We start from the raw sequence: 17,366 nt of genomic DNA on the forward strand, positions 1-17,366 counted from the left end.
GCAGCCTCTGCTCCCGGACCGTGTGCCAGCGGCAGGACTACGAACTAATGCTGAAATGCCCGTCTGGAAATTCCCATCTGCTGCCATTTCGTCAAAGACAGAATGCAGAATCACAAAAAGAAGATAAATGTGTTTTTTAAAGACTTAATGATTTTATTATAAAAGTTTTCTGGGGGCGCCCGGGGGGCTCAGTCGGTTAAGCGTCTGCCTTCAGGTCAGGTCATGATCCCAGGGTCCTGGGATCGAGCCCCACATTGAGCTCCCTGCTCCGCGGGAAGCCTGCTTCTCCCTCTCCCACTGCTGCTCCCCCACTCGTGCCCTCTCTCTCTCTCTCTCCCTCTCTAATAAGTAAAATCTTTTTAAAAAAGATAAAAATTAAATTTAAAAATAAAGTCTTCTGTTCATCAGAGTAAACTTGGAAAACAGATGGAAACAAAACAGCCCCCGTGGCAGACACCAGGGCGGTCCACTGAGTGGCCGCACCCGCACCCCTTCCTCGGCGGGGGCGTCCAGCCAGGGGAGGCCCTGTGACCCAGCGCAGCTCAGTCACCAGCAGTGTGGGCCCTTCCTCATCTGCCTGGAACACACATGTGAGGCCTAGAGGTTCCCCAGCCTCATGCCACCATGAGAAATGAGCAGGAGATATCAACCACCCGAGAACGCGGGCACGGCAGGAAGATGAGAAAGAGCACGGGTCTCGGGGGCACTGCAGCCCGGCCAACACCTTCATCTTAGCCCAGCACCAGAACTATAAGACAGCAAGTGTGTATTATAAGCCAATAGGGTTATGCTGATTTGTTACAGCAGCAGCAGAAAACCAAAAGAGAACAGAATGGTGACAGGTGACAAAGCCATCCTCTTGGCTTATGGAAGCTTAAAGGTCTCTGTGGTTAAGTCAACCTCACTTTTATGCGTTACACGGGGCTCTCCTTTGAGGACTCTACTTAAAAAGGCCCACCCCCAACTGTCTTAGTCCATCCCGGCTGCTATAACAAAAATACCACGCATGTGGCAGCTTATAAACAAAGACATTTATTCCCCACAGTTCTGGAGGCTGGACGTCCAAGATCAAGGTGCTGGCAGATTTGGTATCTGGTGAGGGCCTCAGCTGGTGCCTTCTGCTGCGTCCCCACCCGGCGGAAGAGGCAGGGAAGCTCTCTGGGGTCTCTTTTATAAAGGCTCTAATCCCACCCTGGGGGACTCCGGCCTCAGGACCTCCTCACCCCCTCAAAACCCCCACCTCCTAACACCCTCAGTCTGGTGGTTAGGGCTTCCTGTGAGTTTTGGGAGCGCACGAACATTCAGCCCAGCCGACTTACTGAGATGGCATAAATCTCCAACTGTGTCCTAGTTCCACACTTGTGTGGTTTTATTTTTTACCCTTGAGTATTGAGTCACCTAGAATTTATTTTATTTTGCTACAGACTGTAGAAAACTTTTTTTTTTCTTTTGACAGAGAGAGAGATAGCGATAGCAGGAACACAAGCAGTGGGAGTGGGAGTGGGAGAAGGAGGCTCCCCGCCGAGCAGGGAGCCCGATGTGGGGCTCGATCCCAGGACCCTGATATCATGACCTGAGCCGAAGGCAGACGCTTAAGGATTGAGCCACCCAGGCGCCTGTAGAAAACTTTTTTAAAAAATAATCCACTGCTCCAATGACATTGGTTAAAAACCTATCCTATTCCCTACTGGTTTGCGGACACTGTCTTCAATACGCAGGAGATTACTCTATGCTGGGGCATTTTTTCAGTTTTCCATTCATTCCTCCATGTCTGTGCCTGTGACACAACATTTTAATTACAGAAAATGTTCCCTTTTATATCCTAAAATGTTTCAGCAAAATTTAACGGACATTCGATAGCCCCCACGTTGCGACGGGGGTTGTGAGGAGTACGAGGCAGGCAAAGACAAGCACACTGGACTCCAAACTCGCACGAACCTTTAAGTTTACCTACAAAAATAAAAAAAATGAATTGGCGTTTATAATGTTCTTGGACAACAAAAACATGGTAAACTGGAATATTACTCAGTGAAATAGTCATCAGCTAAAAAATAAAGTGCTAGCTCACGCTGTAACACGGAAGAACCTTGAAACCATCACGCTACGCGTGGGAAGCCAGTCATGAAAAAACACCTATTCTGGGGCGCCGGGTGGCTCAGCCGTTGGGCGTCTGCCTTCGGCTCAGGTCATGGTCCCAGGGTCCTGGGATCGAGCCCCGCGTCGGGCTCCCTGCTCGGCGGGAGGCCTGCTTCTCCCTCTCCCACTCCCCCTGCTTGTTCCTGCTCTCACTAACACTCCCTCTCTGTCAAATAAATAAAAATCTTTAAAAAAAAAACACCTATTCTATGATCTCACTGACATGAAATGTCTAGAAGGGAGACAGAAGGGAGACTAGTGGTTGCCTGGGGTGGAGGATGGGAGACTGGGGTGACAGCAGAAGACTACAGGGCTTCTTCCTGAGGGGACAAACATATTCTAACGTTGACTGTGGCGACGGATACACCGCAGTACCACTGACTTTCACCCCTTAAATGAGGGAATGGTGTTGTACGTGAATTTTAATGGGTGAACTATTATTATATGTGAGTCTCAATGAAGATGTAAGTTTTTAAAGGCAGCACAGTTTCCACCTGGTTCTCTTGGGTTCTCTCTTGGAACCCAGCCACCAGGCTTTGAAGAAGCCCACATGTAAGCACTAGAACCAACAGCTTCAAGGGGGTGTCCCAGCTGATGATGGCCGGCATCAACCTCGACAGGCGTGAGTCACCAGCCTTCTTCTGATTTCCCTCCCAGCCTCTGAACCTTCCCAGTGACACCATGGAAAAGAGACCAGTCTGACCCACAGAATCCAGGAGGGTTTGGGGGTTTGTTGTTGTTGTTGGAAAGAAAGAGTATCAGCCCACGGAGGTCATGCACAACCCCTCTGTCGTGGCCCCTTTCCAGAAATCTCTTGGAGGCTTCCCCGACCTTGGTAGAAGGTTTCCTGTTTTAAGAACCAAAGGGCCTGGGTAATTGCTCTAGGCTTTAGCTTCCTCGTCTCGGAAATGGGAATAAGAACGTGTAAGAAATGAGACAGCCATAAATGGCAGCAGCTTGACTACCGCCAAGTGACCTACAGACAGCATTCACCGGCACTATGCACCTACCTTGCTGGCTTGCACCCTTCCCTTATGTCTCAGTACACGAATATGGCTCAAAACCAGCAGGCAGTGGGCCTCTGCCCTCTATGTGCAAGGCATTTCCATGGGTCTTGCAGTGTTACCACACGCTGCAGGCCCCTTGCCTCCCAGGAAAGCGCCAATGCATTAATTCTTCATGGGCACACCACTTGTGTTTATTGAGCAGAAAATGTTCCAGCAAAGTTCAAGCTCAGACTAAAAGGCATCTCATTTTATCTTATTAAAATTGCATTTTTATCTGGTCTTGCATAGCCAAAAAGAAAAACAGGCTTCAGCTAAAGCCATTTTAAAAGAATAAATAGCACATCATGAAATCATTCTTTAAAAAATATGTTCACCAATAAACTTTTTAATGAATTGTACTGCTTAAAAACACCACAGTAACTCATTGCTTTAAAGAGGACCCCAGTGATTCCTCACAAAAAGCAGATACACACGACATAATGCCACTTCTAGGCACAGGCCATGAAAACCCCTTGTGTAAGGACGCAGGAGGCAGGTTCAGCGATGTCGCTAACGCTAAAAAGAAAAAAAAAATTTTAAGAAAAACTTTTATCCATCATCAACTGAAGAATGAATTCACATTATCCCTTTGTCCATTATCAACTGAGTAACAAATAAAGGAACAAATGAGGAACATACACCTATAATGGAATACTAACCACAATAAAAACGAAGGAACTACAAGAACCAAGATCGGTGAACTTACAAGCCTACCACTGAAGAGTAATTTGAATATGCACAGTATGATGTCATCTATAAAAAGTTTTTAAAACGAGAAAATGAAACTATCTACCGTGTCGGATACATACATGGTGGTCAAAACTCCCAGCTCATGATGGTGATGAAAACAAACGGAGAATAGGATGGGAGCGGAGGGCTGGGGGTGGAGGGGACTCTGGGGCCGGGAAGAGGATGCAACGGCTTCAACTCCGAAGAGCCAAAGTGCGCAAACAGTCCCGAGGCCCATCGGTGGGTGACCAGGCACACGCCGGAATATACCGTCAGCTTCCAACAAGGAATGAAGGGCTGACAGCCGCTCCCACGTGGATGAAGCCTGGAAACATCACGCGCAGCGAAAGGAACCAGTCACGAAGACCACATTCATATGATCCCACACGCATGAATAAGCACATGTCCAGAATAAGCAAGTCTACAGAAACAGAAAGCAGATGAGTGGCAGCCAGGGGCTGGGGAGGAGGGATTGGGGAGTCACGGCTGGTGAGGCAAATGCTCTAAAATTGACTATGGTGATGATCGTCCAACTCCACAGACTAAAAACACTGAACTGTACACTTTGAGTGAAATAGAGGACAGGTAAATGACGTCTCCACAAAGATGCTGAAAGGAAGGGAGGAAAGGGGGAGGAAGGGAGGGAGGGAGGGGGAGAGGGGGAAGAAGCAGGAGGGTCTCCTCCCTGACCGGGTGTCCGGGAAGGTGGCTGTGCCGCGGGGGGCGAAGGCTGGAGCAAGGCAGCCCTTCTGCACCAGCCACCCGGCTGGCCTTTAAACAAGTCCGAGTCTACCTCTGCAGCCCCGAATGACAGAAGTCCCTAATGCCACCAGCCCAGAACAAAACATTTTAGTAGCTTCAAGTGAAGATGACAGACATGATATCACCCCTGAACTAAGACCACGAAACTTCAGAAGGATTCATTGGTTATCAGCAGGCCAACAGTGGGGACCACAGCTACATTTTCTGGGCGGGCGGGTCTCCATCCTGTATATAGTATACGTAGTGTATAGCGTTAGCGACCACACAACTGGGTGGCCGGGAAGGACTCTCAGATGGAAGAACAAATGCACGAGAACTCACGATGAGTCATGGACCCAACCCTGTGGCCCCACAGAGGTTCCCATCCAGCTGAGAGGGAGGCGCCCAGACCAAGGACCGCACCCCACAGGGCAGCCCAGGGACAGGCAGGTGGAGAGATGCCCCCCAGGATGGCGCCCGGAAGAGGACCCCCCGACAATAGCCCCTGAGTTCTCAACAGAGCACACCCCTCCTGCATGAGGCACAGGGAGTCACCCCTGCAACGCCCCCACCAGGAAGGGGAAGGCAGGCGACAGAGACAGTAAAGCTGAGATTCACCATAAGCAGGAGGTGGGAGCGAGGGGCGCCCCCAGGCAGAGGGGGTCACAGGTGAGGACAGGCTGGAGACACGGGTCAGCTGGGGGAGGCCCACAGAAGAGAGACGGGGGCCCCTGAACAATCACCGCTGGCTCCTCAGGACTCTGCTCCACCACCTTTACAACTCGGGCAGGGAAAGTATAATAAAAACCAGAATCTAAGGCTGTCTGAGTGCCCACTTGTGGATGGCCAAGTGCTCAAGCCTGGTCCCCCTTGGAGAGCACCCTTCATTCGGCAGACACTGGCTGAGCACCTGCTGCAGGCAGCGGCACCGGAGCTGGAGAGACGCCAGGGAGCCAGGGACACAGGGACAACCCCTGCCCGCCCCCGGCTCCCACGATGGCAGGCGATCATCTGAACACAGGTGAGCAGAGCAGCGGGAGAAGCAAGAGGGCGATTCTCTCCCGCGTGTCCTGGCAAACATGTCTCTGGTCTAACTAGGACGCCCCACCACCAAGGCCCTGGCTTGGCAACAAAACTGACGAGCCAGGGACCAGGATGGCTCTCTGTTCCTCAGTGAAAGGCTGGAGTAGCAGGGCTGCTTTCAGCCCTGAGACAGTGAAGCGTGAGAGGAAGGGAAAGTACGGAAAAGAAGTGTCCTAAGCACCTAAAAGGAAACCAAGAACCTATGCCGGTTTAGGATGAAGTGCTCGCCCGCAGCTCGGGCGCGGGGCATCAGTGGGCAGGTCGGGAGCCCCCGCCGCGGCCACCACCTCCCCAGCCACCAGCCTCCCCGGCCGGGCTCACAAACCATGCTGCGCCCCCTCTGCGCTCAACATGCTTTTCTGAAATATGAACTCAATTGGCGACTGATTTACCATTAGGCTCGCTCTAACACACAGCGATGTTCCCCAGGTTTATAAAATATTCAGAAGAAGTAAGTTTTCCAAGGAAATTAACTTTAGAGGGCTTCAGAGGAAAATGCGTGAAACACCATTATCACCACAGCAAACAATTCCATCGTCCCTCCACCCACAGCAGAGTCTGGAGCTCTCGGCCCCCGCGGAGCCAGCTGCAGGCACACGTGGCCCCACGGACCCAGACCGGGGCACCTCTCGAGCTGTCCCAGCAATGACACCCGCGCCACCCCACCCGGCATTGCCGCTCAGCCTGTCCCACACACTCTTGGCCGTCCAGTGCCCCCACGGGGCCAGAGCTCCCCGTGAAAGGGACAGGATTTGTCTCCTGTCGTGCTCCTTGGGGCCCCCAGAACCCAGCAGAGACTCGGGCAGCTGTTGAGTCGGTCAGCAGGTTGCTCCATGGACAGTCTCTTGGAATAGATCTTGGAAATGAGCATGTTTACAATAAAGTGCTCCTCCACATGAGAAGAGGAACGTGTGAACTCACAGATACAGGGGACAGGCTGGTGGCTGCCTGATGTGGGGGGAGTCAGGCAAAAGGGTGAAGGTGGGCAGGAGGCACAAACTTAAATAAGTCCTGGGGAAGTGATGTGGGCAGCACGGTGACTACAGTTAGTAACACGGTGTCGCAGACTTGACCGCAGCTGACAGAGAAGACCTCACAAGTTCTCACCAGAAGAAAAGCAATCTGAACCTTGTGTGGTGGTGGAGGTTAAGGACAGGCTGTGGTGATCATCTCACAAGATATACACATATCAAATCATTACACTGTCGCCCAAAACTCATACAATGTTCTACGTCCACGAGACCTCAACCCAGACAAAAGTGATGGGTGTGTATTATGGAAAACAGAAGATACGATGAGTAGGAAGAAAGGAGGCTTTGGAATCAGCAGGGAAAGTGTATAGCGTGGTGGCCAGCCACCCCCAAGTCCCACCTTCCCTCAATCCTCCTGCCCTCGTCTGGCCTCCAGACGCACCTCGTCCAGCCCTCCCGACCTTGCTCTCCATCCCCCCATGCCACCGCACCCCCTTTCCTGCCAGCCTGTCCAGGGGCTCCTCAGACTGTTCTGCACATTCCTGACCTCCACACCCCACAGCCGAGGCCCCAGCCCTGCCTTCTTCCCACTTCACGGGAAACCACGCTCTTTCCTGATGCTCCTGACCGTCTCTAGGTAAAGGGTTCTCAAACCGCTGCCTCTGGGGCACCACTGGCAACTCAGCCACACGCTCCCCTCCTCACATTAACGGGTCCCCTACGGAAGTCAGCTCTGCCCCAGTTGCCACACCTCATGCCCACTTCTCACAGTGTCCAGCCCCGGGACAACCCCCACGGATCAGGCAGAAGACTAAGAGCGCACCCTGCCTCCTGCACCCCCTCACGCCCCTCTGCCACCAGCAGCTCCTGGCCCTCCTGGGCCGCCAACGTCTGTGGCGTCAAAACCCACCTGCTATCCCCACCACCCTGGATCGGGGCTCGGTCTCTCCTCCTGCCCAGGTCACCAACTCCCTCCATGACCTAATCTCCATGAATGGCAATCCAGGAGCCCAAGGGCCCCCCTCCCCTCCTCCCTGAAGCATGCCACCCACATTCAGCCAATCTCCACGTCCTCCTAAACCCTGAACCACTTCCCACAGCTCCACCCTCCCCTCTGTCACTGTCCCACGCGGCTGCCTCTGGTTCTGGTCTCGGCTCTGCCAGTCAGGGGACAGCTTCACTCCCCAGCTCAAAGTCTGCAAGGTCTTCCTGTCGCCCTTGGGGAACAACTGGAACCTTCCCTGTTCCTCTCCCGCCCCTCCCCACACCAACACCCCCGCTTGGGGCCAGCGCTGGCCTCCAGCCCACCCCGTCTGAACGCCCAGCCCCCTCGGTCAGGTCCCTGCTAGCAACGCTCTTCTCTCCTGCTCACCTTTTCCTCGGCCGGGCCTTCATGCAGCCACTCGGCTGCCACACAGGCCAGCCCCGGGCCCTGTCTACAGAACACCCCCACAACCAAGTACGGACCTATAGGAACGGACGGTCCTTCAAGGTCCAGTTTGAGGTCACCCCCACCCTCCTCCACCAGCATCTCCCTTCCCTCACCCACGCTGCCCCAGGAACTGGGAGCGCCCCCCAGACTGCCCTGCAGGGGCCCAGGCCAGCAAACTTTAGAGCCTGTTGTGCACACAGAAGGCATCCAATAAATGCTTGAGACATTTAATGCTTCTTTGTTATACAAATATTTGAATGATCGCCTTTTACACGTGAAGGAGTTAAGTTCCACAGGACAGAGCACACTCTCTCAGAACCCAACAGGAGAGCGCCCTCTGATCAGCTCCTGCATTTCCCTGGCCTGACCCATCCCAACTGAGCCACTGAAAATCAGGCCGGTCTCTGAATCCACATTTGGTCTGGAAATAAAATGCCACACAGCTCTAGTGAGTGGTTGTGGAACAGAAAACTAATCCAAGAAAGAGCACAATCCTAAAGAGAAAACAAAACGGGGCCCAGAGCCACGCCACGGCGGCCCGACCCGAGGCACTACCAGCTCGCCCGGCAGACGGCCCGGCAGACGGCTATCGTCGGCGGAGGCAGGCCTATGTGCTCCTTCCCCATCCCATCAGACTGCCCAGCGCCCCCGACAGGAGGAGGAAAATGCTTTTCTCCTCCCAGAGCCGGCCTGAATTCTGAAAGCAGCGTGGCCAGAGGCCCCCTTTAGATCCCCACGCCGACAGCACAACACATCGTCCCACCAACTGGCTGGCCTCACCCCCTGCAAACAAGTTCACTGGAAAAACTAGAGAACCCCGTGTATCAACACCCTCAAACGGACTGCCCCCTGCCTCCAATGTTCACAGTGGCGCCGAGGGACCCGTCCCCTTTCCAAGACCCTGCCCTTTGCCCTGCTCTCCACACACATCATGCCCAGTGCCCCGTGACATTCCCAGTCACCCTGCGGAGGGCTTTCCGTGAAGGATCAGGAGCTCATCCAGAAGACAGGAATTAAGCGCTGTTTGTCTCCCCTGGGCATAAGCCTTAGAGCCAGCAAGCCTTATTCTTTTAGTTGAATACAAAGGTTCACTGAAAGAAGGGTCCTTTCAAAACTGGAGCAAGGTATGCGTGGGAACAGGTGGAGAGCTGCTCCATGGCACATTTGAGAAGCGTATCGAGGGGGGCTGGCCACGAGCAGCATGGCCAAGCTCAAGTGCAGAGGCTGTGTGAGAAGGAAGACAGCAGGCGACAGACATGCCAGCCGGGGCAGTGGGCACACACCAGCGCCGGCGAACTCCAGACCCCCAGAGGATGGATGCCAGGACGGGCAAGAACACCCAGGAGGGTCCCCAGGGAACAGAGCTAATGCCGTCGGGGACCCAGAAGTGTCCAGCTCTGCCCTGAACTAGCATGCCTGGGCTCAGAGGCGGCTCACTCGCTTAGGAGCCGCGGGCCTGGGACAGACGCAAGCTCGGCAGCACCGTCTGGGCAGACGGGAGCACACTCGGGCAGGGCTGCCACAGGGCCTGGTGTGCGGGCTCCCCGGCCGGCTGTGCGAGCCCCGGCAACAGCATCTGCAGCCCTTAGTTCACGTGACTGCAGGCGGTCCACACTGTTCTAACCACTGACGACCACGGGCACCTACCTCTGTGACCCTCAGCACTCAGGCTGGAATTGCCATGTTAACCCCCAGAAAAGAGGAAACAGCATTTCAGAATGGGGGAACACAAAGACTAGGGATACTCAAAATGAAAGTCCCCCAAGCCCAGGGCCCCACAGACGGGAAGAACCCAGGCTGCCCCATTCCCTCTGGGCCTCCCAACCCCTCCGCCTCTGGCCTGTGGAGGGAATATCAGGGTGAAATTAGAAGAAGCTGTTCCTCTCCTCCTGAAGAACCCCCACGCTGTGCAAATCCGAGCACACGGGAACCGCGTTCCTGACCCCCAGGCCAGAGGAGCCGGGCGAGGGCCGAGCCCAGGGGCCAGCAGTGGGAGCCAGCTCTGCCACCCACCCACAGCCCAGGCTTCCGGGTCTGCAAACCCCCGGCCGCAGGGAGGGCCGACGGCGCGGCGCGTGTCAGGACCCCGGCAGGAGAGAAGCAGTCTCGAGCGTGCAGTGTCACAACAAGGCCCACAGTGCCTCGTCCGGGGTGTGGCACAAAACCCTGCCCCAGGACGTCTGTCCGCAGCCTCGCTCGGCATTGTCTGCGCTCCCAGGGCCCGGCACAGGGCCATCCCGACACCCGGCTGTCTGCAGGACCCCCCTGGCGGACCCGTGCTGCACCCCGAAGGGCCTGCAGGGCCAGACTCCAAACTGCACACGTCTGAGCACCAGGAAGCTGAGGAGCGGTTAGAGACGGAGCTGCTGGAGAGGCCGGGGCGGGGCGGGTGTCCCATACTGGCCCCGGTCACTGCGCCACCGTCCTCCTCCGTGCTGCACGCAGGCAGGGCTAGCCCAGGGCAGTCTGGGGAACAGAGAAACAGACGTAGGCTCCCAGGGCACTTTGACTCGTTCCCACCCATGACCTCCGACCATGTCTTCACAGCCCTCGGGGAATGGAATACTTGCCCCTGCTCTCAGTTTAAAAAAAAAAAAATGTTTAATCAAAATCATCAGGGATTTATTTATTTTAATCATTTCTGTCCTCACTTAAGATTAACCCACAAGAGTCTAGACTTGCTACATTAGACAAATGTGTAAAAGAGAAAAAACATGATTCACATTAAGTTCATCTTTCAAAATGTTTCCAGACCAGCTAAAAAGGCATTTAGTAACATCAAACAGGACCACCAAGAAACAAACAAGCAAGAGGAACTGCGTGCATAGCAAACCACCCCCACCCCCACCCCCACCCCCGGTGCTTCCAAGGCGCTGGCACAGTAAGACCAACTGCACTTACAGACGGAGCCCAGAGAGACCCGCTCGCACAGGACACAAAGACCCACCCGAGAGGCTCCCGGGCTCCCCGCAACACGGGAAGAGAGGAATAAACAGGCACTCCGTCCAAACAGCCACTTCAAAAATACAAGCAAGAAAACAAACAGGTTTCTGAAAACACGAGAGCAAGCTGGTCAGGGCAGCAGATCCGAGCTTCCGGAAAAAGAGGCAGGGCCTCCACCTGGTTCCTGGACCCAAGGAGACATGAGGAAGAGCCCTCCCAGTGCTGTTCCAGTCCTTCGGGACTAAATGCACTTCGCAGAGGTGGGCGGTGAGGGGCCAGCCCACCCGGGAAGACGGAAGCAGGTGCCCTGTCCACATTCAAGGGCAAGACTCTGCAGGGTCAGGTGCGGAAGGCTACCCACAACCCTTCCCATCCAACATCCCTCCCGCACATTCCTCCAACCTTCCTCCTCCCACCTCAGGGTTTTGCTGTGGCTGCTCTAACGGTCCTCCACACACAGCCTGAAACACACTTATTATCTTAAAGTCTGGAGGTCAGAGTCCAAGGCAGTTCTCACGGGACTAAAGTGTAGGTGTTGGCCACTGCACTCATTTCTGGACGCTCTGGGGAGAGTCCACGTCCTGCTCATGCAGGCTGTTGGCAGAATCCAGTTTCCTGCGGTTGTAGGACCGAGGTTCCCGCCGGCTGCAAGCAGAAGGCCACTCCAAGTGCTGGAGGCCACCGCACCCCCCGGCTCATGGCCCCCGCCTCCACTTTCAGAGCCAGCGACAAGACAAGCGTCCATCTGCTGTTGATTCTGACCACTTTTAAGCGCTCACTCCATTCTACTGGACCCACCAGGCCACCCAGGAAAAGGTACCACCTCAGGGTCAGCAGATCTGCACCTTCCACTCTTTGGCCATGTGGTCTGGTTCCAGGTTCCAGGGATAAGGATGCAGACATCTTTGGGGTTCATCATTCTGCAACCACGCCCCATCCCTCCGGCCAGAACCCTGGTGATCGCCACCCTTCAGTGCTTCGTTGCGGCCCTTTTCTATGGCCTTCCAAGCCCTGCCCGCCTCCCACCCCTCTTCTCACAAGGCTCCCCTCCTGCCGTCCTCCTCCCCAGCCCCAGGGTCCCCGCAGCACCCTTCCCCTGCCAGGAGTGCTCTGACGCCCACCCCGCATCTCCGCATCTGTGCATCTCTGTGGGCTGGCTCCCTCTCCACCTACAGGTCTCAGGTCAGGCATGACCTCTTCTGGAAGGGCATGGCCTTCCATTGACGCAGGGTCCTGTGCTTCTGCCAACGCCCCCAGATGATGACCTTCGAAGAACATACCAATGTGCTTACCGTCTCCCTCACCCCAGCAGCCTCTGAGAGCCACATCTCTTGGCTCAGCATTCAGCACGGGACCTGGCACACAGAATGCGTTCTGAACGAATGAACTGTCCCCCCAACAAGTCCTCCCCTCAGCTGATGAGTGATGGCGGCCTGTTACAATGACGGTGGAGCTCATGTCTCACCGGCTCGGAGACTCCTCGGGCTGTGGCCGCTGGAAGCTGAAAGCTGTCTGAGCCACAACACCGTGAGCTGTCTTCTCCTCCAGCTCCACCCCAAGCACCCACAGCCTTGCCGATTCAATCTGGGCCCTTCCTGCCTCCATCCCGCTCACAAACGTCGCCCTCCACAGGCCCCACCGCCCGCACGGCCTCCTGTGCGCAGCGCTCGCGGCCCCAGCGGACCCACGCCGGAGGGCCGCCTGCGCTCGCACCGCGGTGGGCGGTGACTTCGTCCTGCCACTGACAGCTAAGTGTGGCAAGAGTGCCACCCACAACTGCAGAGGGCAGCCGCCCCTCAGAGCCAAGTGGGTCACTGGCCCAAGAGAGAACCAGCCCCAGAGAGTCACAGACTGAACGCGTCCTGATCCCCACCACCCGCCCTCTGATTCTTGCAGCACCACCGTCCTCTCTCACCCGGACGTTCACCACAGCCTCCGAACTGGTCTCCCTGCGTCCGTCCTTCCCTCCCAGCCCCTAACCTACCATCCACCCAGAGGCCAAAGGGATCCTGCCACACCTCTGCCAAGACCCTCCAAAGCGCTCCCCCATCAGAATAAGAGACAGAAAGCCCACGTCTTTCCACTGTGACCACGAGGCCTGCCCCCACCAGCTTCCGGTCCTCGTGCCCCAGGACTCTCCCCCTCCTCCCTTGGCTCCAGTCACCAGGCCCCCCACTCTTCTCGAGCACACCGCTGTCGCTCCCAACCGGGGACTTTCCACTGGCCCTCTGCCCAGACCACTGTCCTCCCAGCCACCCAGGGGGCCTGTTCGCTCACCTCCTGTGAGTCCTGCTCAAATGTTACCTCCTCTGTGAGACCTTCTCTGGCCACCTTATCACCGGGAAACCCTCCCCACTCCACATGCCTCCCAATCCCAATTCTCTGCTTGAGGTTTCAATAACAGGATAACAGTTCCCACCTTCTCGGGGGTAACTCTCTTCTTAACTTAGTCATGGTCTCTATTCTCTGCCCCTCCAGCTCCGCTGTAAGCTCTGAGACAGCACTGGTTCTGATCTGTTTTGTTCACTGGTGTATCTCTAGCCCCTGGAACTGTTATTGGCACCAAGAGTTGGTTAAACAAATATCTACTGAATGAATGAATTTTCAAACTCTCAAAGCTCCTCCAAGAGGCCCTCTCTCGTGCTCATCAAAGAGAATCGGACCAGACCGAACAAATATGTGCCTGGAGATCTCAGCCACTTAGGTCTCATCCAGCTTCAGCAGGTTACACTGGCAGAAACTGATGGCCCCAGGGGTGACATGACCTGGTGAAAGTCACACAGAGATTAATAGAAAAAAAAAGGCTGAAACCCAGACCACAGAACCAAGTCAGAGGTGCTTCCACCACATCACACATCCTGCTTCATCCAGAAATTTCTAAGAAAGCCCCAGCCAAATAGACAACCTAAGGACCAGCGTGAATAGAGGAGGGGGGGCTACTGGCAAGACCACCTCTCATGCAGTGTGAGACCCTGGCCAAATCACCTACTAGAGATACACCAGTGACAGTTTTTTTGGTAAGACTCTTAAAAGATGATGGCAGGGCGCCTGGGTGGCTCAGTTGGTTAAGCGACTGCCTCTGGCTCAGGTCATGATCCTGGGGTCCCGGGATCGAGTCCCGCATCGGGCTCCCTGCTCGGCAGGGAGTCTGCTTCTCCCTCTGACCCTTCCCCTCTCATGCTCTCTGTCTCCCATTCTCTCTCTCAGATAAATAAATAAAATCTTAAAAAAAAAAAAAGATACCAGTCACTGGACTAGCACTCACCCTAACCCAGTATGACCTCATTTTAGCTGAATCACATCTGCAAAGATGCTACGTCCCAATAAGGTCACACTCGCAGACTTCCAGATAGACATGAATGGGGGGAGGGGGCCACTACTGAATCCAATACAAAGACAAATTACCAAGAGATAGTCCTCAATCCAAATGTTTATTCACCATTCTAACTCCATACTGCAGCTCAACTATCCTCAGAGCTCAGCTGGTTAAGAATCAGAGTTTATTTAGACTGAGGAAGAACCAAAACCTCAAGACCTAAAGGCAACACACAAAAGTTCTACTGCCATGTGGCTCGTTCTCCCCGGGGTCTATGTTCTGGAGCATCTGTCTCTGTCACTATTGGGACCTCCTATTCTCCGCCATTCCAGAATTTTCGCATCACCTTGGACCCTGACATTGGTTTTGAAGAAAGCTCTTTTCTTCCTCAATCATGCACAACCCTGTGGCGTGAAGCAGGATCTCTGGCCGCCTCTGCTGATCCCCTCCAAAGTCAGCGTGTCTGAGCAGTCAGTAACTCACTCCTACAAATTCCCCAAATCACTCTGAAAACTGAATGCTTCTGACCGAACACAGTGAATTCCAAAGTTTACAATTCTACCACTCCACCCATAGTGTCTCTTATGCAACACTTACGAATAAGCTGTGTTTATAAATGATTCTACATGGAATTATTTTAATACCACAATTCCTAATTTTCAGTATTCAGACATTAGTTTGCAAACAGAATAAACCGTGTTTAGAAATCTTGACATCTGGGGCGCCTGGGTGGCTCAGTTGGTTGGGCGACTGCCTTCGGCTCGGGTCATGATCCTGGAGTCCCGGGATCGAGTCCCGCATCGGGCTCCCTGCTCGGCGGGGGGGTCTGCTTCTCCCTCTGACCCTCCCCCTTCTCATGCTCTCTCTCTCTTAAATAAATAAAATCATGGGGCACCTGGGTGGCTCAGTTGGTTGGGTGACTGCCTTCGGCTCAGGTCATGATCCTGGAGTCCCGGGATCGAGTCCCGCATCCGGCTCCCTGCTCGGCGGGGGGGTCTGCTTCTCCCTCTGACCCTCCCCTTTCTCATGCTCTCTCTCTCTTAAATAAATAAAATCATGGGGCGCCTGGGTGGCTCAGTTGGTTAAGCGACTGCCTTCGGCTCGGGTCATGATCCTGGAGTCCCGGGGTCGAGTCCCGCATCGGGCTCCCTGCTCGGCGGGGAGCCTGCTTCTCCCTCTGACCCTCCCCCCCTCATGCTCTCTCTCTTTCTCTCTCAAATAAATAAAATCTTTAAAAAAGAAAAAGAAACCTTGACATCTGTTTCTCTCTAATCTACGTTCGCCAGGCACTGTCCACGCACTGTCTTCACCTTCCCCCGGGCGCGGGCCGGGGATCAGCCGCACGCTGATCAGGACTTTGGAGCCGAACAGCTTCCAGAGTGCACCCGGGTCATTGCACGCACTTCATTTTTTGTTTAATTTCTTTTCCTTAATTCGCTTCCTGCTGCGGACTCAAGAAAGGAGTTGGTTTTGCGGCCGGAAGGTGGGGTACGTGGAAATTCACAGGGAGGCTCAAATCCACCGGAGCGAGTCCTCGAGCTCGAGGCCAAGCGCAGCCGAGCGCGGGAGGGACAAGAAGGCCATTCAAGGGGGTCCCACCGCCGCGCCCCCCGGAGAGGCGATCGCCCGGCAAGCGCAGCCGAGCGCGGGAGGGACAAGAAGGCCATTCAAGTGGGTCCCACCGCCGCGCCCCCCGGAGAGGCGACCGCTCGGCAAGCGCAGCCGAGCGCGGGAGGGACAAGAAGGCCATTCAAGTGGGTCCCACCGCCGCGCCCCCCGGAGAGGCGATCGCCCGGCAAGCGCAGCCCGCGCGGCCAGCGGGCCAGGTCCGCACTCCCCGAACCCTTCGCAGCGCGACCCGAGTCGGTCCCCTTCGGCTTCCCAGGGCGCCCGGGAGTGTCACCGAGGAGAGCCTGCCGAGGAGTGTCACCGAGGAGAGCCTGCGGCCTCGGGAAGACTCGCGAGCAGCTGCTCCTCCTCCCTTCAAGCCTCGGTCTGCGCGCAGCCCCCGTCACCGCCCAGACCCTGCGCTCGAGCCCCCCGGCCCCCCAACGTCCCTCTCGTCCCCAGCAGCCCTCCCCAGACCCCCGACTCCACCCGCAGCCCCGCGGGCCCACGCGCCCGCCCGACCTCCGAGCCCTGACCCCGACCCGGCCTCCCGTCACACCCACCTGCCCGGGACTTCGCCGTTGCTGCGCCTCCAGAACTGCTTCCGGGCCCCGTCGCCGGCCATGGCCCCTCCTCCTCCCTCAGGCCCGCGGCCCCGACAGCTCGAGTGCGGCCGGCCAGGCCCGGCGGCCCTTTCCTGCACCCCGAGCGGCCCCTCAGCGGCCCCCGGAAGTCCCGCCTCCGCGCGCCCGGAAGTCCCGCCTCCGCCCCGGCGCGCCGGACGCAAGGCGCGGGCGTGACGGCATTGAAGGGCGACGCCGGGGAGGGGGTGTGGCGGCTGCGGGGCGGGCGGCGGGGGTCCGTGTGTCGGCGGCTGGCTGGGGTCCCCGTCCGGCTCTGTGCTCTGCCGCCGGGCGAGGCGGCGGGAGGGTCCGGGGCGCGCGGAGGCAGCGAGGGGCAGCGGGGTCGGCGGAGCGGGGGGGGGCGCCTGGGGGTCGCGGAACCCGGCGCAGGAAGCCCCCGGCAGGGTTTTCGAAGAGTCGGCACGAAGCGGAGCGGAGGGAGAGTCCGTCTACACTGGTGGGGCGCCGGGCGGCTCCGTCGGCCCGCCGTCTGCCTTGGACTCGGGTCGTGACCCCAGGGCCCTGGGCTCGAGCCCCGCGTCGGGCCCCCGCTCGGCGGGGAGTCTGCTTCCCCCTCCGCCTGCCCCTTCCCGGCTGGTGCCCTCGCTCGCTCGAGAGCTCGCTCGAGTGAATGAAATCTTTGAAAAGAGCGAGTCTGCGTTGGTTACGTGGTGAAATGACAGTTGCTGAAGTTATGTTTTGGTGTTTGCTTTTCTTAACTTGACGTAGCCAACGAAG

The 17,366-nt window shown here is 56.2% G+C and overlaps 1 protein-coding gene across 1 annotated transcript in view; it reads right to left on the minus strand.

Moving 5' to 3' along the window:
* Nucleotides 1-16,728, minus strand: part of LOC135365510 (TBC1 domain family member 22A-like) — a 136,466-nt gene extending 119,738 nt beyond the window's left edge. The window contains exon 1 of the mRNA XM_064597038.1: nucleotides 16,569-16,728. Coding sequence (XP_064453108.1) covers nucleotides 16,569-16,630 — 62 coding nt within the window. The 5' untranslated portion in view covers nucleotides 16,631-16,728. The remainder of the gene's footprint in view (nucleotides 1-16,568) is intronic.
* Nucleotides 16,729-17,366: the final 638 nt, after the last annotated feature.

Source organism: Mirounga angustirostris, unplaced genomic scaffold (assembly GCF_029215605.1).
Source record: "Mirounga angustirostris isolate CCGP_5_RB_7025 unplaced genomic scaffold, mMirAng1.0.hap1 SCAF_8, whole genome shotgun sequence".
In the NCBI taxonomy this organism is placed as follows: domain Eukaryota; kingdom Metazoa; phylum Chordata; class Mammalia; order Carnivora; family Phocidae; genus Mirounga; species Mirounga angustirostris.